The sequence below is a fragment of the Callionymus lyra genome, chromosome 18, assembly GCF_982586985.1.
Source record: "Callionymus lyra chromosome 18, fCalLyr1.hap1.1, whole genome shotgun sequence".
Taxonomy (NCBI): Eukaryota; Metazoa; Chordata; class Actinopteri; order Syngnathiformes; family Callionymidae; genus Callionymus; species Callionymus lyra.
The window spans coordinates 6657658-6679991 of NC_141835.1; the positions used below are offsets into that span (position 1 = coordinate 6657658).

Below are 22334 nucleotides of genomic sequence, written 5' to 3' on the forward strand. Positions count from 1 at the left end.
TTCAATATAGGTATATATTATGTTCTTATAGTTTTACAAACATTTAATGTAGTATATCAATACTAAGTTTCTAAATATTGACTTTACATTAGTGTACATTGAATACTACTTAATGTAAACTTGTTGTATTATATGACATTTATACTACACTAAAGCATGTTTCAGGTGTAAAACACAAGGAAGGAGACAGACAGAGGGGATCAAACATTTATTTACCCTTATTAAAAGTTACAATAAAACCATGAACATCTTCAAACGATAGCAAAATAAAGAGAACCAAAAATATTGGCCAAAACATATTTACAGAGACATGTTGCAGATAAAAAGCTCACATTTGTTTTGTACACAGTCCCAACCCCTGCATCATAAACTCTGAAATGTGAACACTGCAATACTCAAGAAGCTTGAATGTGTTTTTTTTTAGCCAGAAAAAGAATGAAAATGCACGAACAAAGACTCTTTTTCACCTCCCCTGCTAATTTTTCACTTTTCTATACATGACAAAATACTTGAAATTTGGGGGTAAAATATAGGAATGCAGAATTCTAAAAATGAATACGATCATTTGAAAGGTTTATGTGTCCGTATAACAGTCAGTCTTGAGTGAAGGGGATGGTCTGCCCCGCTCAGTGACACTCTTTTTAGATCCCCCAAAAAAAATGAGAAATGAAAAATAAAAAGTTATAGGGCTGCCACGCTGTTTTTTTTAAAAAAAAAAGGATGCTTCTCCGTGAATTTTGGAAAGTAAGTCTGTATTCCTGATTCGCTCCACATACAATCCATTACCTTCTCCACAAGTTGATGCTTTTTTCAGGGCTCGGTGAGATTCCGTCTGTCGAAAGAACTAATAAAAAGGCAGTGAACTGGTGGTTGAATCGGCAAAACGTGATATAATCCTTTGTCGTCTTCGTTTGTAGTTTTGTTTTATAACTTTGAGAACGTGGCGCGAGTCTTTCATATATATATTTATATATTTTTAATCTTGGAAAATCAGTTCAGATGCTGTGGCGGGGGGTTTCAGTCACTCTGCCTTGACCTCGCCCTCGGAGGCTGCAGGTGTCGTGTCCTCGGCGGGGGCGGCAACGGCGGCGGCGGCGACCTCCTCGACGGGGGCCGCCTCTGTCGGTGGGGCCTCCTCGGCGGGCTTGGCCTCGCCTTCAGGAGCGGCGGCGGCGGCGGCGGCAGCCGGGGCGGCATCCTCGCCTTCTTTAGCCTCGGCGGCCGGCGTCTCCTCTTTGGTCTCCTTGGCGGCGTGGCCGTTCTCCTCCGGCTTGTCCTCGGCCGTCGGGGAGGCGACCTCCTCCTTGCCCTCCTCGCTGGCCTTCTTGCTCTTCTTCAGTGAGATCCCCTTGAACTTGAAGGAGTTCTTCAGGGAGAACTTCTTCTTCTTCTTGACCTCCTTGGCGGGCTCGCCTTCGGTCTTGGCCGCCTCGCCCTCGGCCGCCGGGGCGGGCTCGATGGCGTCCCCGGCGCCGGCCTCCCCGCCCTCCTTGGCCGGCTCGGCGGTTCCGTTCCCGTCGGCCGCCGCCGCCACTTCACCGTCGGTCTTGACGGACACGTCGCCGTTGGTCTTCACGTGACCGTTCTCCTGCGGAACACAAGCTTTTGTTAGCGCCGTCATCTAAGTGGGTCAAATCAACAAATTATCCCTAGAGGGGGGAAAAAACACTTAAAAATATCGAGGGATTATCCGGTGAATTGTGTGCCAACACCACCAATAAATCAAATAGCAGATCTGTCATATGACAGATTAGCATTAGCCCCATTTGTTCCAACAGATAATCCATGTTATACTTGAGGAAAGCTGCTTGTGCACTGACAGTGGTGCAGGAGGGTCAGGGCAGCTGTTCGCGGCTCCGCCCGCATGGGGGCAGTAGAGATCCAAAAAACCGCAGCTCCACGGGTTGCAAGTTGCGGAACAAAGGATTCCCCGTGAAACTGGTTTCAACTGAGATCTGCAGCCCCCCAGCTACAACTGTTGTCTACATCAGCAGTAGTCAAGTCTCGTTATGTCTCAATCCATCAATGTTTTGACGCAAAAAAAAAAAATTGGGGTAGTTTGCGTCAGATTTTCTACTTGAACGCACAATTGTATCCGAATATTAAAGATGAATAATATAAGATGCATTTTCGGTTGTTAGTGGGTGTGTGTCGGTCTGAGGGAGCACCGGGTCTGCGCCACTTTTGTTTGCGCCTCCAGCCCGAAACGCATTTGCATCCTTTGCGCATCTTTTTGTTTCGAAGTGAGCGCTCGCATCTCCCGTCTGCTGAGATTTTCATGAAAGAAAACGCTACTCAAATCCACATTTTGACTCAAATCTGTCGTTTTTTTTTAAAAAAGAAAGAGAGATTTGGGGCGTCAGTACCCCACTCCCCCCTCCTCCCCCGAGCGCGGCGCATCTGTTGATCCCTTTACTGCGTTTTTTAAGTTACATTTTCATAAAGAAAAAGGGGGGTCTGGTGGTGGGATCTGGATGTAAGGGGGGAAAGCGTGTGGATGAGGGTGTCTGGGGGCCATGTGGAGGGGTCTTCACTCACCTGGCCGTTGGCTTTTGCGGCGACGGGGTCAGCAGCGGCTTTGCCCTCGACAGCTACTCCACCCTTGGACGACTGGACTCCCATCTTTCCACGTTAGATATATGGAACAAAAAATGGAAAAAAAGGAAAAACCCCGAAGGAGTTTTTTTTTTTTTGATCAATGAATCAAAAAGTTAAAAATCCAGCTGGTGGTTGAGAGATGTTGCCAGAGAGGGACCAATCCTTGAATGGACCTCCTTCACCCTGGCTAGGACTGGATATGAGATGTCCCCCCTTTTTTGAATGGCTGTGGAACCCACGGCGGCTGAGCTCAAATTAAAGGATGTCAGAGAATCCTCTGTGAGTATTTCAACCGCGCCTCGAACTGGACCAGAGGCTCCGCCCCTGGGCGGGGCCAGACGAACCCTGGCCAATCCACGGGCCCTTCAAAACTGCACCAGGGTCTCGAGTGGGGGGGCTCTTTTCTTTGATCAACTTTTAAAACTTAAAGAGCATCTGTCTCGACCGTGATTCAATTATTCAATAAGACGGTCAATTAGACGTCAATACACTTCCAGATGTCCTAAATATACGACTGTTGCTAGTATAATAATACTGTTGCTAGTATAATAGTACATCTACCCAAACAACTTTCTTCACCTCCAGAAATCCCTTCTTCTTTTTTTTTAACCTTTAATCTTTATGTTCTACCGCCCTAAATTATTTCACTTATCCACTTCTTTTACTATTGGTCTCTCTTAAGATTTATTTCTATATCTATTTATAGATTCAATATATGACTCTTTAGCTCATAAATCTTATTAAATCTCTATAAAAAATCCTCTTGTTCTTGGAAAAAAATGCTATAGGTCTACATTAACGCATTAATAAACGTGACAAGCCATTTGACATAGTTGTTCTAAACTTATTTGTCAAAATTTCATCATTTAAACACACAGAACTCAAAGTGAAAAGAACGTACAGATTTATGGTTAGTCGTAGCATCCTACAACACTGTTACTAGAAAACACAAAATAATGGCTTAAAGTATTTAGTTAATCCTTGTGCATCATTGTTGAAATATTATTTTTTATCTAGCTAACAATCTTGAGGACAAAAAAGTCCCAAAAAACAGCATAAAACCACCTCAAAATTCAGACAGGTTTATAGTTAAATATCAACTTATTTCCTTATTGGTCTCTCTTAAGATTTATTTCTATATCTATTTATAGCTTCAATATATGACTCTTTATCTCATAAATCTTATTAAATCTCTATAAACAATCCATTTGTACTTGGGGGAAAAAAAATGCTATATGTCTACATTAAAGCATTAAAAAAAGTGACAAGCCATTTGACATAGTTATTCTCAACTTATGTCAAAATTGTATCATTTAAACACACAAAAATCAAAGTTAAAAGAACGTACAGACAAAATAATGGCTTAAAGTACTTAGTTAATCCTTGTGCATCATTGTTGAAATATTATTTTTTATCTAGCTTAAGTACTTGTGATGAAATATTATACAATGATAAAATCATAAGCTTAACTTGAATATAATTGTCTAATCTTTTTTGTTTTACTATAACGACAAATACATGACTGTAATCTACAAAAATAGTATATACTGTTCACTTCTAAAATTGGTTCGTTCAGGACTTTATCCACTTAAGCACGTGTTTCTATTTGTGGAAGAAAACCCACGAGTGTGATTATTTGGAACCAATTTCTGGGTCTTTTTTAAAAAAAACAAACAGTTTCTTTGAAACCAACCCAGCTCTGGTGGTTTTGTCACTGGAACCGAGGTCACGCACTTCCATGTCGTACACAAATCATTAGCGACGCCGATAAAAACGCTCCTCGGAATCATGTTTCTGTTTCCTCTTTCGAGCTGAAATGACCCGTAACACACTGTGGAGCCAGAAGAAGAAGCGACGAAGAATTGGAATATGCCGTGAATGACAAGTGTAAAAGTCGTTACATAACTCAGAGGCGCAGACCCTCGGATGACACAGACATTGACACAGACCGAGACTGTGAATCAGCCCTTGTCAGCCGAGTAATGAGGTCTCTCGGCCAGACCTGGTGAATCCCACCATTTGCAGCAATGACGCTGCAGTTTTTTTTCGGAGAGAACCCTTATACTCGGCGGCTCGGTCCCTCTTATAAGGTCGAGGTTTTTTTTCCCCAGTCGTGCCGGGGCTGATCCTGTATTCAGATCTCGAGCCATTACTCTTCATTTTGGAAAATCCTAACTATATTATCCTCTTGTTCCCATCGTCGGCCCCCCCTCGGTGATGAACTCGCTGGACCGACTTTATAGTCTTCAATTAATTGATGGTTTCCTTTTAATAATTCTCCATCTGTCTGGCATTCCAGCAAAGAGAGACCACCCCCCCCCCCCCTCCTCACATGAACACACTCAAACAAACATGTCACAGCCGTGGTATGTGAGGTATGCATACGCCACCCAGAGAATGATCTCCATCCTTTCACTGTGGAATACACCCCCCCTAGGGGCTTAAAAAAATCTCCAGCCCCACCCACCCCCCACTATTTTCTTGCCACCCCCTCCCTAGAGAACAACATGTTTGTGAGGGTCTTGTTTTTCACCCCCTCCCCATCCTTGCCATCCAGAGTTACACGCCAACGGCCATGTTTGGAATTTCTGGTTTCTCTCTAATGTCGGGGCGTCTGAGTCAGGTCTATCCCTCCTCTATGAGGTCCCGTTCATCGGCGGTCATCAGATTTCAAAGGGGGTCGTCGGTGGCGCGAGAGTGAAGTGGGCTCAGACACCGGGGAGGATTTGGGAGGTTTAAGCCAAACATTCCGCCGCCACAAATATTGCAGCAAGTGTGTACGGCTCGCCACATACCACTAGAATGCAACCATTGGGGCGATGCAACCGGAGGAAAAAAGGTCTGGGAACGGCGTGACCCCTTGAACGTACTTAACAACATGTTGCTCCTGGACCGATGCTAGAGCCTTGAGATGAATTCCAAAGATGAGGGTATGTTAATAAGTATTGTCTTTGTCAATTTCAAACCTTTCTTACCGAAAGAATTTAAGATATTTCTAAACCAGACTAGAAAGTTGAGGGGGTCAGTAGTGTCTCTAACGTTAAGTGGACTAACAATAGATATAATCTAGTAAAGTAACAATATAATTGTGTGTGTTGGTTCTGGGTGCCAACAATGGTCTGATCCCCCGTTACAGACCCCCCAAACATCCTGTCGCAGTCTTTAAAAACAGGTTCGAAACGTATTGAAAAACACTGATAAAAACATTCTGATCTACTACCGAAGGTACCATCTGTTCTTCCGTTGCACTTCGCAACATAAAACATCCCTACGGACCCAGAATAGCGTCTTATAATCCACAAATCCAGGTACCACCATAGACCCAAGACATCTCAGTATTTTCTATGTATAATAACATGAAAGGCTGAAAATCTTGTATTCAAACAAGTGAATGTTTGGTTTTGGCTCTTCATCATTTCTTTTTAGGAGACTGTTTCCTCCCAAAAGCTGTAGTGCTACACCATCCAAATGTGGTGGTTTAGATGAGAAATAGCTTTTCTGGATGGAAAACCCGGTTCGCTTCAGTGTAATTGTGTCCGTGTTTTCTTTGTCGATGGCAATGGTGGAATACATTTCCAGTACACTATCCAAAAGAAATTCATCACGTTTCCATCTAAATGGACAGATCTGCTTTGTGCCGCTTCTCAACTCCACACAAAAATAGCCATTCAAATGCATTCATACATTTCCTGGACAGAAGTATATTTAGATTCCATTTTTTTGTTGAGAAACTGGATGCTTCCCTGTTGTTGTCAACCACAACATGTCAGAATGCATCTTGCTAAAAGTGGACCCGAGACCACTAAAGGGGCCTGTGCAGTCTTGCATAAAACTCCTATGTTGGCTTTACCCTGGTTGTTGACAGTCATCGGAGAGAAGGAATGATTTGTAGATTCTAATGTGGAAACTTCAAGCTTTCTTTTTTTTCACTCAAGGACTACATATCTTGACGCCGACCTCTAAAGAATGGGCACAGGGTGGTTTATTATCTTCTTGTGTTTTATGTGAAGTAAAAATGGAATATTCTACTATATATATCTATATAGTAGATATAGATATATATAGAGAAACTGTTTCCTTCAACTGAGAAAAATCTCTAAACTTAGGAAAATGTTGTCGGAACATGATCTGGAGCTTGTGATCCATGTGTTTGTTTCTTCTCGTCTGGACTATTGTAACAGTTTGTTTTCGTGTCTTAACAAGAAGGATCTGTCTCGCCTGCAGTTGATTCAAAACTCTGCAGCGAGAATTCTGAGCCGCTCTAGTAGAAGAACTCACATTTCTCCGATCCTTAAAACTCTTCACTGGCTTCCAGTTTCTTTCAGGATCAACTTTAAAATTCTGGTTCTTACTTTCAGATCTATTCATGGTCAGGCTCCTCCTTACATCACTGATCTGATCCAGCCTTACACCCCAGCTCTGGCTCTGAGGTCTGTGGATCAGAATCTACTGATGGTTCCTGAACACGGTTCAGGACCAGAGGAGAGAAATCTTTTCAGGCTGTTGCTCCTAAGCTTTGGAACGATCTTCCTCTCTCTTTGCGCTTGATGTTCTACTGACTCCTTTAAGAAACATCTTAAGACGTTTCTATTTGTTCAGGCTTTTCCTTGAATTTCTCGAATTCCTGTGTTGTTCTCAGTATTATCTTGATCTTTAAAGTATGTACTTTTTTGAGTATTGTTTTGATTGTTTAAGCGCTTTGTGACCCTGGTCTCGAAAAGCGCTATATAAATAAATATTACTTTCTAACTTACTATATTCCTGTGCCTCAAAAAATTTCAATGCATCTTTCAGTAACGATGTTTAAACAACCAGGCATAAGCCGGCACTAGTATTGTCTGATTGAATCTTGAGGATGGCACTCGAGAGCGCCATAAGATAAGACCCTGGATAACAGGTACAGCGGGAAAGGACCAGAAGGTTAATGGAATCAGGATACTTAGCTCAACTGATCCTTCCATCTATTTGGTTGCAATTATCTAAAGCTCTCTTCTAGGGGATCACCAGGAAAAGCTCTACTTTGAGTCTCTCCTTGGTGTCAAAGCTACTCAACTCTCACTGGCCCATCTTTTTTCTGGAATTGAAAGATTGATGGTATACCGCCCCAATCCATCTGAACAATCTGTGCAGCAAGAATTCTGAGCCGCTCTAGTAGAAGAACTCACATTTCCCCGATCCTTAAAACTTTGCATTGGCTGCCAGTTTCTTTCAGCATCATTTTTAAAATTTAATTTACTTTAACTTACTTTCAGATCTATTCATGGTCAGTGATCTGATCCAGCCTTAAACCCCAGCTCGGGCTCTTAGGTCGGTAGATCATAACCTGCTGATGGTTCCTTAACACGCATTCGGACCAGAGGAGAGTAAGTAAGTAAGTAAGTAATTTGTATTTATATAGCGCTTTTCCAGACCAGGGTCACAAAGCGCTTAAACAATCAAAACAATATTCAATAAAGTACATACTTTAAAGGTAATCCTAACGTAAGAGAGAAATCCTTCCAGACTGTTGCTCCTAAGCTTTGGAACGAACCGTTTGATGATCTACTGACTCCTTCAAGAAACATCTCAAGACCTTTTTATTTGTGCAGGCTTTTCCCTGATTTTCCGGGACATGTTATTGTCTTATGTCTTGACCTTTTATAGTTTTTAAATTTGTATGTTTTTTAAACCGTGTATTGCTTTTGATTGTTCAAGCGCTTTGTGACCCTGGTCTAGAAAGGCGCTTTACACATAACTATAACTTACTTACTTACTTACTTACTAAAAAGACGCTCAGATACCTTAGGAAAGAGTTCAACTTGGACTGGACATTACTTTCAATTGACTGAGGAGCATAGTCATTGTGTAAGTAAGTAAGTAAGTCATTTTTATTTATATAGCACTTTTCCAGACCAGGGTCACAAAGCGCTTAAACAATCAAAACAATATTCAATAAAATATATACTTTAAAGATCAAGATAAAACTGATAACACAACAAGGAGTTCCAGAAAATCAAGGAAAAGCCTGAACGAATAAAAACGTCTTAAGATGTTTCTTGAAGGAGTCAGTAGATCCATCAAGAGCAAAGAGAGAAGAAGCTTAGGAGCAACAGTCTGGAAGGATTTCTCTCCTCTTACGGTTCCAGTGAGAATTGAAGAGCTGACATGTAGAACCATTTGGGTCCTGACTGTAATCCTACATGAATACTTAGATTATATATTGAGCAACAGGCCTACTTTTCAAGCAACTACACCATTTTTTTTTAAATAGTTCCTTTTCAGCCAAGCTAGCATACGCCGTCACCGTTTTAACTGGCAGTAAATCGCATGTACACATGAGATTCTGACAAAAATGCTGTTTTCGTGTGATCTCCCACCGTCCTCCATTAGGGCAACACCGTGAACAGCAACAACCCAAATGTTTAAATACACAACTGAACTGTACGACTCATTATTTACGTCACGTAGAGTGTTGCTCATCACATCTTCACTCTTGCCTTCACCCCCTTTCCCTCGCCCTCCAGACAATACCCCCGTTTGTGCCGTCGCCCATTTTTCAGGATGAGCTCTCAAATCCATTAAAGGGCTCCATTGTCCCTCTCAGGAGTGGACCGATGAGCTCCACGAGTGGACGGAGAGCAAGAACAGGAAAGAAGGTGGAGAATTAACTCGTCTCTGGGGTTCTCTCTCCACTCGACGCCGATAGAGTCGACTTGATAGATGCGTCGTTTCTACGGGGTTTTTTTTACCGCGACTCTCAGGACTGGAAAAATGTTTTCTCTCGCATCTCTAGTCGCTCTTTTGTTGCCATCAATTGCCAGGGAAATGCTTTTGCTGCCGGTTTATCTGTTTAAGGGATTAAAACGGAAAAAACTAAGGAGTATAAATTACCCAGTCGAGGGGTGAAGTGCAGGCCAAGGGAAAACACATAAAATTCGGGCTGAGTCATTTAGCTTCGAAGATAGACCTTGGTGAGGGTTTCACTCCCGCTGCTTGTGATTTAGGAAGGATGTGATATATTCAAGCGGAGGTTTTTTCTCCAAAATACCATTAGTACTAAAGTATCATGAGTCAGCAGAAAATTTGCATTGTCACCCTGAACGTTTGAAGGGCTGGAATTTAACTAAATGCAAATGAATAGTTCGACCTAGTTTGTTTTGGATTTCCTTAAAAGTATCTTCGATAAAAGACACACAAGAACTTGTCGTACTTCCTCGAGGTTATTCTGTTCTTAAAAATTGTTTTAGCAGTTAGCGCCCTGTTAGCATTAATGCTAATCTTCAAGAATATGTATTTTTTCAAGTGGAATTCACTTCCTTTAAGACGTTTTAATCATTTTACATTTACTTTTTTAACATTAAATTAGGAAGTGTTAGCTAAACCACTGGTCCCATTAGGAAAACCAGTACCGGTCCACAAGGCATCTGACACCGGGCTGTAGAGAAATAGTTTATTGAATTATTGTTGTATCGATTATTATTGACTTAAATACGTTTTATTTTGAAACAAACAAAACAGGATTATGTTACGTTACATTATGCTGTGAGTTTGAACATGTCGAGATACTATTTTGGTCAAGTTTACTAAAAAAATAAGCAGTGAAAAAACACTATATCTTGTTTTAGAGAAACCAGCCAGAGACTCGCATAGTCAGCATTATGGTGAGATATATTGTCATGCACTAAAAGGTTTTTTATAGGTTGTTCTTTTTTATTTTTGTTATCTGTTAGCCGGTCTGTGAAAATAATGCCAACATTTAACCAGGGTGCAAAAAAGTGATGCTTAACCAACAAAGTTCATATCCTCATTTTAAATATATATATATATATATTTTTTTGCTGAATGTAATTTGATCCCATCAGACGAACCAAGTCGAAAGAATGAGACGCGCCCCAAGACCAAACCCTCTTTAAAACATTTCCAAACATCCCGTCTCGGTGTGAACGTTGTCACTAAATGTTTGGTTCAAACTGAAGCAAAAAAACATTTGCATGGCCAAGCACCCGGTGACAAAGAGCAGCCGTTGCTGTGTGTTGGCATGAAAGGGGGCGTGTGGACTTTGAAAAGAAAAGGAGAGGTGGTGGTGGTGGTGGTGGGGTGGGGGGGGGTTGAAAAAAGAAACATCTTTGTGATGCTAATTAATTCGATCAACTGGCTTATTGACTGCGAAAAGGCGCTCACCAGCAGGCCGCCACAAAGACGCACAAGGCGGCCATCTTGGCCCGGGGGGGGGGGGCTTGTTGCAGACAGTGTCTGTCGAGGGTCTGAATGGGAGACGAAGATGTTCCCGAACGTGGCAAACCGAGAAAAAAAAAAGTCGTATATTCTGATGTGAGCATCCTTCAGAGGTGGCTACACCCCCCCATTTTCCTGCGCGTAGACATGCCAAGGAGCCGGGTTGCCATGGCAACTGCAGCTCTGGGTTTTACAGGCGGACGCGGTTGCGTCGGGAATGCGAGTCAAGGGCAGCAGGGAAGAGGATACGTCTTCGGTCTGGATCCCGTTTGATCGTTCCGGGGCGTGTTTATTTAAGCCCGGCTACCGTCTTCCCACAATCTCTGGGACTCGCAAAGCTCCCTGAAACCACCAAAGGGGCCGTTTTCCTTTTGACCTCTGACCTCTGCGGAAGTTTTTAAAAAAAAAAGCTTATTTTTTGATCCCTCTCTCTTCAGGTAAGAGAGCGGCGAGAGGGAGATGAAGCAGATGGCCAGACGGGAGAAAGGAGCGGGTGAAGGGGTTAAGAAGACGCTTTGATGAGTGGAGGAGAAAATAGGAGATCAGTGTGTGTGTGTGTGAGTGTGTGTGAGTGTGTGTTGCAGACAGGGGCGTACAGTAGTAGGGCAGCTCATCCCCACTGGCGCTGCAGCGTTAGTAGGTCAGTGTGCCATCATCTCATTCATCATTATCGCAGCCTTCTTCTTCTCCTCCTCCTCCTCCTCCTCCTCTTCCTCCCCCACCACCACCACAACCACCTCCTCGCTCCTACTTGCGATTGTTCTTTTCTCCTCGTGTCGACACAACAAAGGTACTTGGAGCCGGAGTGCTGGACAAAGAAAACAACTGGCTTTTTGCAAAGAGAGCAGCTTTGATTCACAAGATTTGAAATGAGTTTAATATCCACTGAATATTTTGGTGTTACCGGGGAGAAAAAAAAAAACACATATAGGAAGGGAGATTTTTCATGCTACACATGGCGCCACACTGGTACACACACTGCTCATGTACTCCATATTTTATTTATTTTATTGAACTCAATAAACTATCTTATAAACTATAAATGTTTGATTTTTATTTATCTATTGGCTAAACCAGACGATAGATAAATAAAAATCAATTAGTAAAAGGAAGTAAACAAGTGGTTTCGTTGTTATTTGTTATTAAATTATAGAATTTAACCATGAGTCCGTTTGAAAGCTTAAATATACATATGTTTCTTCAATGTAGGATTTGGCGTCGCTATGCTAGCTTACTTTAAGCTAGGTGTACCCAAAGTTTGAAATGAGATTTGAGGATAAGGAAAATAATTGGCTATGTTAAGTATAGCTTGCTAGCCATGTTAAAAACAAAATACAGAAAATGTGGACTTTTTTTTTTTTTAATTGAAAGTGTCTTTGACGCTCACAATAAATTGTACTTCGTAGTGTTTCTGTAAAGTGAAAACTAGTTTTTTAGAACCACAAACGTAATCTTAAAGCCTTCTACCTAACAACCTTATTAATATATTTATGTAAGCAGTATATAGTAGTCACAACTTAAGCCGCAGTCCTTTGTATATTTTATTAATGTGTCCATTAGCATGGCAGTGTTACATTAGAACTGCTAACACTTCATTAGCTTTGCACACAGAAGCCATGTTTGCCTGCTTGTCAAGATGACCTTTTTTCAGACGTTTTTCCAAACACTACACATCGGGATACGGTAAACTTTTGTCGCTTTATCTAATGTGACGATTAGATCACAAGTTAGCAAGCTTTATATTTTATGTTAGCAGTCGGTTATTAACCATGAGTCCGTCAGAAAACTTAAATATACATATGTTCCTTGGATGTTGGGTGTGGAATTGCTACGCTAGCTAGGTTAATACAAGTAGTTCCCAAAGTTTTATGAACGGTAGAACATTTGATGAAGCTGAAAATAATTGGCTACATTTAGCATAGCTTGCTACACATGGTGAAAAAACACATCCAATGAAACTGTATTCCTATATAAGATTTGTTATTCTCTAATACTCTAATTAATACGTGTCTTAGAACGCTCTTTATTTTACACACAATAGATACTACTTTCTACTAAATAAATATGTACTAATGTTTCTGTAGAGCAAAAACTATTCTCTGAAAAAAACGTAGCAAAACATTTTCAGAACTACTTTTGTACGATATTTTTAAAGCATTTTGCCTAACACCTCAATAAAATATTTATGTTGGCAATATATAACATATATAAGAACAGATTAACATTAATATGTTCTTGAACGTAGACATGAGCGCGCCACTGTTGCGCGGAGAACAGCTAACCGTTCATTAGCTTAGCGCACGTCGGCCATCTTGTCAAGTTTTTTTTATGCTTTAACTTGTGTTGCGTTTATTTCAAAAGTCATCTAACTCACCTTTTTGCCGATTGCTGCTGTAATGTTTTCATTTTAGTCATGAGACGAATCAAAACATTAATTTACATTATTTTATATTTACACCAGGTTCAATTTCATGTCAGCTAGCATGTGGTCGACTGCGTAATCGTCGTCTCCTTTGAACTAAAATTCAAAAAACAATTCAGAAATCGTAGTTTTTTTTTGAAAAAAAAAGGTAGTAGGAGAAACGAGTCGGCCCTACCCCTCCCTTCGTGGCTCCAAAATAGCTGGCAGCATTTTGGTAAATACAAGTCGCGTGCAGCCACATGCAAACACATTTAACCCCCGTTACTGTCATTAGACGGGGTCTGGGTTATCTGCTAGCAGGAGCTCGGGTTTTTTTTTGTGTTTTTTTTTGTTGCAGCCGGTGAGATCATCACTCTCTCTAAGCCCCCCCGTCAGAATTTTCCCCTGGCTCCTCGAAACCCCCTCCTCCTTCTCCTCAACCATCCTTATTGTGATGCAGATTTATTGGGGGATGGGCAATGGCGGCGGCGGGGAGGATGGAGAAGGCGGTGGTCGGTGTTAAGTATGACCTGGCAACCCTGCTGTGCCTCAGCGGGCGTTCCGGCGTTGGCCATGGTTGGAGGGAAGGGGGGCCGGCAGGGGGGCGGGGGGGCTAATGTAAGGGAGCAACAGCCAGCCTTCGTGGTTAAACCCTTCAGCCGGGAGACGTGACTCAGATATCAGCATCGGCGAATAGAAGATGGCAGATTTTCGTCCCTGGATTCTTGGAGTCGTAATCTGCTCGGGGAGGAACAGTGTTTGGGTGCGTCTAGACATAATGAGCTTAATGTCACTGGGGTCGCATTGTTGTTGTTGCGGCGTGTAGATTAATATCGAAAACCAGGAGAAGTGAATCACCATTTGTAAATTACTGGGATTAATCCGTCTGTAATCGAGCGATACATCTGATACACATCTGAGGGTCCAGACCTAGAAATAAAGGGGGATTTTTGTATACATTTTTTTTCTTCTTGTCATTCTTTATGCCATATCTCTGAATTCAAAATGTATTTTAAGTGATATATAAAGTAATATTATTTATTTAAAAAACATATTTTTAAACATTTTTTTTTGTATTGATTTTGTTTAGTTTAGCTTCGCGCTTTGAACCGATTGACCTTTGCCTTTAAACACTTTTTATTCATTTATTAATCATTTTTTAAAATTTGTCATACATTTTTCTCTTCTTGTCATTCTTTATGCCATATCTCTGAATTCAAAATGTATTTTAAGTGATATATAAAGTAATATTATTTATTTAAAAAACATATTTTTAAACAGTTTTTTTTTTTGTATTGATTTTGTTTAGTTTAGCTTCGCGCTTTGAACCGATTGACCTTTGCCTTTAAACACTTTTTATTCATTTATTAATCATTTTTTAAAATTGCAAACAAACCAGAAAGTGCATGAAAATAACATTTCTCCATAAAGAATCAGCGAGAGCTCTGGACTGTTCGATTGTACGCCGACGATACTGTTCTGTACGTGTGTGTCTCCTATCTTTAGTGACTTTGTGTTTTAGCATCATTTATATGGAATGAATCTGAAACAGAGGTTTTGTTTCAAAATATTGTGTGTTTTAATAATTTGCCTATTCATGAGTCACACGTTAATGTTATTTAAAAGAGAATCTGGTGGGGTTTTTTTTCAAAATAATACGGCAGTATCAATAGAATAGATTATTTAATGTTTTTTTTTGTTTTTTTTGTGGCCCCGGAAACAAATGTCTCATGGGCACAGTAATATTCCCCGGACCAGTGATTGGGTCATGCTGATGTAAGCCATTATTAACATTTCACTGTTAATTCCTTTACCCCCCTTTCAAAATGACAAAACAATTTGTAATATATTTCATTTTTAACTACTCAAAGCTATTCATAAATGCAAAAACTTATTGGTGGGCTGCATTTGGCCAATGGACCTTAGGTTGCAACTATATAATATTATAGATACAGAAAAACCGGAGTTTGTTTATTGTCTGGTTTATTCAATAGCATGTGCTAATTGCTATATTAAAATCAACCATACTTTTATAAAAATAGTTATTGACTTATAAGTGAAGTTAGTTTATAGAGTTCCATAAATACACTTAAGTATAATTCATAAATACAACACAGCAGCATTAAAAGTATGTTCAGTAAAACAAAAAATATGCACTGGATTTATTTTTTAAGTTGTCGATACATAATTTCCCCCTCTTTTTTTTACTCGCATTATCAGTGCTGCTAATGCTAACGGTTAGAAAACTGTATATCCTCTTTAACAGTTATACTCATTATCTGTTATTTTCCTGAATAAGTGACTTATATTTCAAACACTTTGTTTTTTAAAGTTTATAGAATATCAAGTAAATTCTTTATGATATTAACTGCATATAAAGTTTAATGCTAAGTAACGAGTAGCAGCGCATCAGCAACGCTAAAATGCTAAACAAATGTTTTGTTTGGCTTCATATCTGAATCTTTAACATGATTTAGTTTTTAATAAAAGTAATTATTCCGTCTATCGTTCCTTATTTTTGCTTCAGTTTCCATTTCTTCATTCCAGTTCAACTCAGTTTGTGTTGCTGTGTTGCTGTGGCTACTTTATGTGAATCTCTGCTTCCCCTAAAAACTGTGTCCAGCCTCGTGCCAGAGTTGAATCTCGGTCATTGTGCTTTAATGAGCCGTGCTCGCCATCGGATTCATTGACTCGGCACTTTTTGTTGAACGGGGGGGGGGGCTGAAAAAAAAAAAAGAAAAGCCAGGCGGTCCAGTCGCTGCTGAATCCTCATTCTGTGGTGGATGACACTATTTCAAGTGAATGTCGGCGACACACTTTTGTGTTTCTCCTCCACGCAGATTGTTGCTTTTTTTTTTAATTGTCACTTTGCTTCTCCATCTGCCGTTACAGCTGGGAGCGTCCTCGGCCACTGACCTATTTATAACCCCCCCCCCCCCGACCCACCACCACCCACCACCCCAACTCTTGCCCCCAATTCCCCCTTTCCCCCGTCCTCCGGTTGATCAAAAATGCGGTTACGTAAAGAGCCATCTCGGCGCATCATGGCAGTCGTCCCCGAGCTGCTCAATAATTCAAGTCATCTTATTTTGGGTCGGTACTGAAAAGAGAGAGAGAGAGAGGGATCTTTAAAAAAAAGAAGTCCACTGCGAGTCCTGAGAGTTGTCTCTGAGCCGACCATTCGTCTGTAACTGCGTCTGACACCTCTGGGTCGGTGTGATTACCCGCCGAGCTCAGATGTCAGGCAGCCGCAAAATGAGTTTTTGGGGGTCTCCGATCCCCCCGGAGGGTGTAATGGCGTACAGCGCCTTCCCTCTCATCGGATTAAGTGCTCGCGGGGGCCGTGAAGACGACGACGACGCCGACGGCTCTCACTGTCGCTGAACTCCAGATGGCTTTTCTCAACTCTAGCGTGGCAGCAAGGTTTCGTAAGAGGTGTTCGAAGAGCGTCCATCAGGTTTCTCTCTTGACACAAACATATGAACGACCTCAATAAAAAAACAAAAATGTGATTCATCATATCTGGACACGGGCAGATCATGACCGTGAGGTTCATACTATGAATACTGTCTCGCCTGCAGTTCATACAAAACTCTGCAGAGAGAATTCTGAGCCGCTCTAGTAGAAGAACTCACATTTAAGGTAAGGTAAGGTAAGGTAAAACTTTATACCAAATTGTTTTTTTTTCCAATAGCCAGCAATTTTTCATAAACAATAAAAAATAATACATAAAAAATAAAATAAGAATAAGAACATAAAGAGAAAGAACAAGATGATACAATCTAAGTCTAAAGATAAAGAACATAGATCAAAGAAAAACAACAAAGACAAAGGATACAAAGACTAACATAGAACAGAACATCCAGATACTCTCACTCCACTCCTGCCCCCGAACTCAGAATTGTACAATTTAATAGCCCGAGGAATGAATGAGTCCCTGAGTCTATTAGTGTTGCACCTGGGTAGGAGCATTCGTGCACTCATTCTGCTTCTCTGCTCACTGATGACAGTGTTGAGAGGATGACTGTCATCATCCATGATGGACAGTAGTTTGTTCAATGATCTCCTCTCAGCAACTGTCACCAGTGAGTCCAGCTTCATTCCAACCACAGAGCCAGCCCTCCTGATCAACCTGTCCAACCTGTTGACACTCCTCTTGGACACATTTCCACCCCAACACACCACAGCATAGAACACTGGCCACCACAGACTGGTAGAACATGCAGAGGAGCTTCTTGCAGATGTTATATGTTCTTGCACATTGGGATTAGTTTTACCTTTGGCGATCTGTAAATTACCCCCTCCCCCCACATGTGTTATTTACTTCAGGATACATCTTAAGACGTTTTTATTTGTTCAGGCTTTTCCTTGATTTTCTGGAACTCCTGTTTTCCCTAGTCTGGAAAGGCGCTATATAAATACAAATTACTTACTTACTTACTTACTTACTTACTTACATTCTCATGAGATAAACGACGTCTGTAAAATAGTCTGTTTTACGGAAATTACGGCCGGATATTTCGTTGTACCTCGCGCTCCGAAACGTAAACACTCTACAAAGTAGGTCCCGGACTCGAGACGAGACACTAGATTTAATTTTCTGTATGGGCCAGATACAGACACATGTTTGAATCTATGGTGGTCAAACAATACGCAATTACAGAAAGCGTATACGCAGTACGATGGAAAACGCACAATTACAATAACAAACCCCGGGATGCAGCTTCGCACCGGACTAGTATTACTTGTGTTTGGCGAAATACAGTTGGTAATTTGCGGCAATTATTGCAATTCGCCTTTGGTAACAGGTAATACTATAGGCGAATCTGGCTTATGTCACTAAGTCCCATCACTAACTAGCTGTAGAGGTTCAAACTATTCACTCTTAAAGTATATTGACTTATTAACTCTTACTGTTCGAAGTTGGTGAATTTATTCCAGATTATTTTTTATTCATTCAACATTGACTTCAAACCATTAAACAATTTACAACTATCACTTCTTCATTTGTACTAACCTAAACCATAGTAACTAAAAATACTAACCAACGAATCACAATCACTGACTTTATTATTGTTTTCACTTACTATTCCAACTTTCTTGCTTCACCAACCAACACTTGCTACCTCAATTATTTCATTTCCCATCACTAACTAGTCGTAGAGTTTCATACTATTCCCTCATGAAGTATACATTTAATTACAAACTCTTACTGTACAAAGTTGGTTAATTAATCCTGATTATTTTTTCCATCTAAATGTTAATTTAAAACCAAAGCTTCGCTATAAAAACTCCCTTGACTAAGCTTCTAAGCTCTTGCATTATGATCACTAATCTACCCACTTTCATTTACTGAATCAACATTTAAACAGTATCAAGTATTTCTTTCACTAACCTAACTTTCTTTAACTAATACTGACTGACTATGTCCCCTCACCAATTGTATTTGAAAAAGTCACCAATATAACCTGATAACTACCAAACTACAATAGCTAATAAACAACTAACTAATCGGAATCTTCACTAACCTTATTATTGTTTTACTAACTATTGACACTTCTTTTTCACTAACTACTAACTACTTATTTTTCAATGTAGGACCTCACTAATCTTTATTACCATGTCCCCTAACTAACTAGTTGTATTTAAAACAAATTTCACCTACCAACTACCCAAATAACTAAATAAAACTGCAATAACCTTATTAATGTTTTAATGTAATTATTAAGGGTTTTACTGACATCATAAGTTAATCGTTTAACTGTTTTTTCCCCTCTCTCTTTTAACTTATAACAAATATTCCCTTTAAGTAACTCAAAATATATTAATATATATTTACTAAGATCATGATTTTTTTAACTACCTTTTTAAACTTGGAGTGAAGATAAAGTTATATATTTTTACAACAATGAGGTAACAGGATAAAATTCCAACTTTTGTTTTTGGTTTCGAAAAGTGTCACCAAAATAACTAGATTAAAAATACCTGTTTAAATTTTTAACTAACTTTGAATATTGTTCTATTGGTGACTCAAAATGTTTTTTATTTCTTATACAAATACATTACTTTAATAATTCCATTTGAAAATCCCATTTGATTTACTAAATGTTTATGAATAACTTGCAATTAACTTTTAGTTTTATACATTAATAGTTTTGGTTTACTTTAAAATTTTGCTTTATGTTTTTTAATGATATATAAACTCTCAAATACACTGGTTTGACCAGATTACTATCTATTTATTTACATGATAACAGCCTATATTTCCAATATTTTTCACCTCTTTTTCATCGAATATTCGCGACACTAGCGACTCATTTGTCACGACCGGATGATTGACTTTGACGTCTGAGAATTACTGTCGACTCCATCATCTCTGTGACTCGCTGCAGGATCAACGGGCGGATGATGAGATGAAGCCATTTCATCTAGTCTCGGTATTTGGTCAGATTATTTCATGTTTAATAAGAACGACGAATGAACGTTTCGAGGCTGTCTGGGATCAGGACGGATGGACTTAAGTCCAGATCCTGGTCCTGAGTCAGTTGGCATAGCCCGGGCAGGGGGGCTGCAGAGAAAAAAAAAACATGGCGTCTGCGAGGGTCAACGGGTTCGGAGACGGGATGAAGAGCAGACGTCTCCGAACGGAGTCGCGTCCCGATTATCCTGAATGTAGCACAACATTCACGTAATTGATCTCATTTTTTCTTGTAAGTTCCCCTTCCGTACTCGGGCCCTTCCATCTTCCAGGTCACGCTAACCCACGCCGCCGCCGCCGTGATTGATTATGGATTGATGGGTGGGAGGAAGTGGAAGGAGGCAGTAATTTAGGGGAAGCTTCTGTGGATTTATCGCCTAGCGGCGGTGAATTATTTTCTCTTGGCGAGGTTTCACAGGCGGTGGAAAAAAGGAGGTTCAACACCTGCTCGGTGGAAAAGTGTACCATCCTTTACCTGTCGCTAACTAGGTTGTCGCGGGTGTCGACACACTTTACAAATATTGCATGTACTCCTCGTTATGGTGTTACTTTCGTTTGAGTAGTATCCGTGATTAAACTCACCTGACGGACTTTAATAACCCCCCCGCCCCCCTTGCCTTGGCATCGTAATCCCATAAATCCCGTGCGCCAGATAATCTGCATCACTATGATTTAAAGATCTATACATAGAACATCATAACCTGATGAGATGTCGAAGGGAAGGATTTAACCCGTTAGCTTCGGCGAGCGAGACGGCGGCGGCGGCGGGTAATGATTCACGCTCACGCACAAAAGCAATTTGATCGATCGCGGCCCTGATTTTTTTCGGAGGAGCTGAGCCCCCCTCAGGATCGTTCAGGAAAGCCAAGCACGTTGATCCATCAAGGCTATACGGTGTCACGCTTTACCCCGACGACCAGTGATGGATGTGGCTGTGGTTAGTTATGGGCTGTTTTTTTTTTGTTTTTTTTTGTTCTTCCAGTGAAGATTTGACATTCCTGGAACATTCCAGGGTGTCCAATTTTGCTCTATGAATTGAAACAGGAAAAACAACATCGCAGCTGCATCGGAACAGAAGGAGACGTGCATTTAATGAGTTACTTTAAAAAACATTTGTTACCTTGTTTCAACTTTTTAAAAAGTACCACTTAACTTAACGAGAGTTTGTCACACATGTAACAACATCCTTAATAAATGTTGTGGATTTAATCTTTAAAGAAACAGTAAGTAAGTAATGGTTATTTGTTTACATCTTGAAATAACAAGATAAGCTAAATGCGCTAGCGATTAGCAAAACTATCGTCATGTAGATAAAGCGCACATGCTAAGCTAAAGCACAGTAATGACAGGAATTGAGAAAGCATTTTAAACTATAAAGCAGTTTTTGCCAACAATTAAATGTGTTAGCATTTGCTGCTAACAAAAACAGCACCTTAGCAATTCCGCAACACTAATGTTAACTAGAGATACTAGTTAAGCACGTAGCTTACTGGGATCGTTGCTACCCACATAGCATTTATGATACCGTATTTTAAACTTCTTTCTAGCTTTACTAGCTTGGTCGAGCTCATATCATAAGTGTTAAACTATTTGGAATATTTAGGGCTTAGTAGCTATTCAACATTTCTGAAACAAACAAGCTGTGTGCTAGCTAACGAAAAAAGATTTATTTCTTTCCATCTAATGTTTTGGGGTCAAAACTTGGAAAGGAAGTTCAGATGTAAACATATACAACTTGTTTTCATTAGAGTTTGATACAATTTCTCAACGTATGTTAGCTTAGCATTTTTTTTAAAAGTTTCCAGACTAGCATAACGTTGAAAAAAGTGTCATAGGAAGCTAATTTTGGCGTTACTTATGTAGCCTGACAGTATCATATTTAAAATCCTGATGTCACAAGATATAGCTTAACTTTTGTAATCAACTAGTAAACATTATAATTGTTAAGCTATTGGAAATATTTATGGATTAGTCACTAATTAAAATTTGAAGCTGAAGCAAAAATTGTCCGCAAGCTAAGCTAAAACTGTGGTTTAAACATGTGTTGTGAATGCCTAAAAATAAACCAATACATGTAGGTTTGTTAGCTTAGCATTTCTTTTAAATTTCAAGACTAGCATTAGGATGGCAAATCATCATAGGAATCTTAATCTGGTGTTACTCACAATCGAAATCATGATGTCGCAACATCCTGGCTAAGCTAACACTATATAATAAGTATTTGACTTGCTTTCAGTAAGAAAAAAGATGGAAAATTAAAAATATGATATGACAAAGTAAAGTTTTCGCCTTGCGAATGTGGTAGATAAACTTTAGTGTACATAGCTTGACTACTGATGTGTTGTTAACAAACAGTGTTTAAATTAGCATGCTAAATTACTAGCATTGCTATAGAAGTGAATTAACCAATAAAGGTTACTAATGTTATTTGATTTATTAAAAGACCACAGGACTCTAAAAATGCTAATTTACCAAAATAATGTCACCAACCAATTGAGCTAATAGATAAATTATTAAAATGGATACATGAAATATCATTCTGAAATAGTCCGGGATTATTGCAAAAGTTTGGTCGAAATATATTTCCGAGCGAAACTTTCTATCCCAGTATTGGCTGTCAGGCCGGTAATAAACATTCGGAAA

General features: G+C 40.0%; 2 protein-coding genes across 3 annotated transcripts in view; both read right to left on the bottom strand.

Moving 5' to 3' along the window:
* The window catches only part of bsdc1 (BSD domain containing 1), a 227788-nt gene that overhangs the window by 96616 nt on the left and 108838 nt on the right, over window positions 1–22334 (bottom strand). The gene's annotated exons all lie outside the window — the stretch shown is intronic.
* marcksl1a (MARCKS-like 1a) lies at window positions 194–2855 on the bottom strand. Its single transcript, XM_087779291.1, has 2 exons — window positions 2539–2855; window positions 194–1588 (listed from the first exon to the last, which is right to left on the bottom strand). The coding sequence occupies exons 1-2, from the start codon at window positions 2620–2622 to the stop codon at window positions 1022–1024; spliced, it is 651 nt and encodes a 216-aa protein (XP_087635417.1). The 5' UTR covers window positions 2623–2855; the 3' UTR covers window positions 194–1021.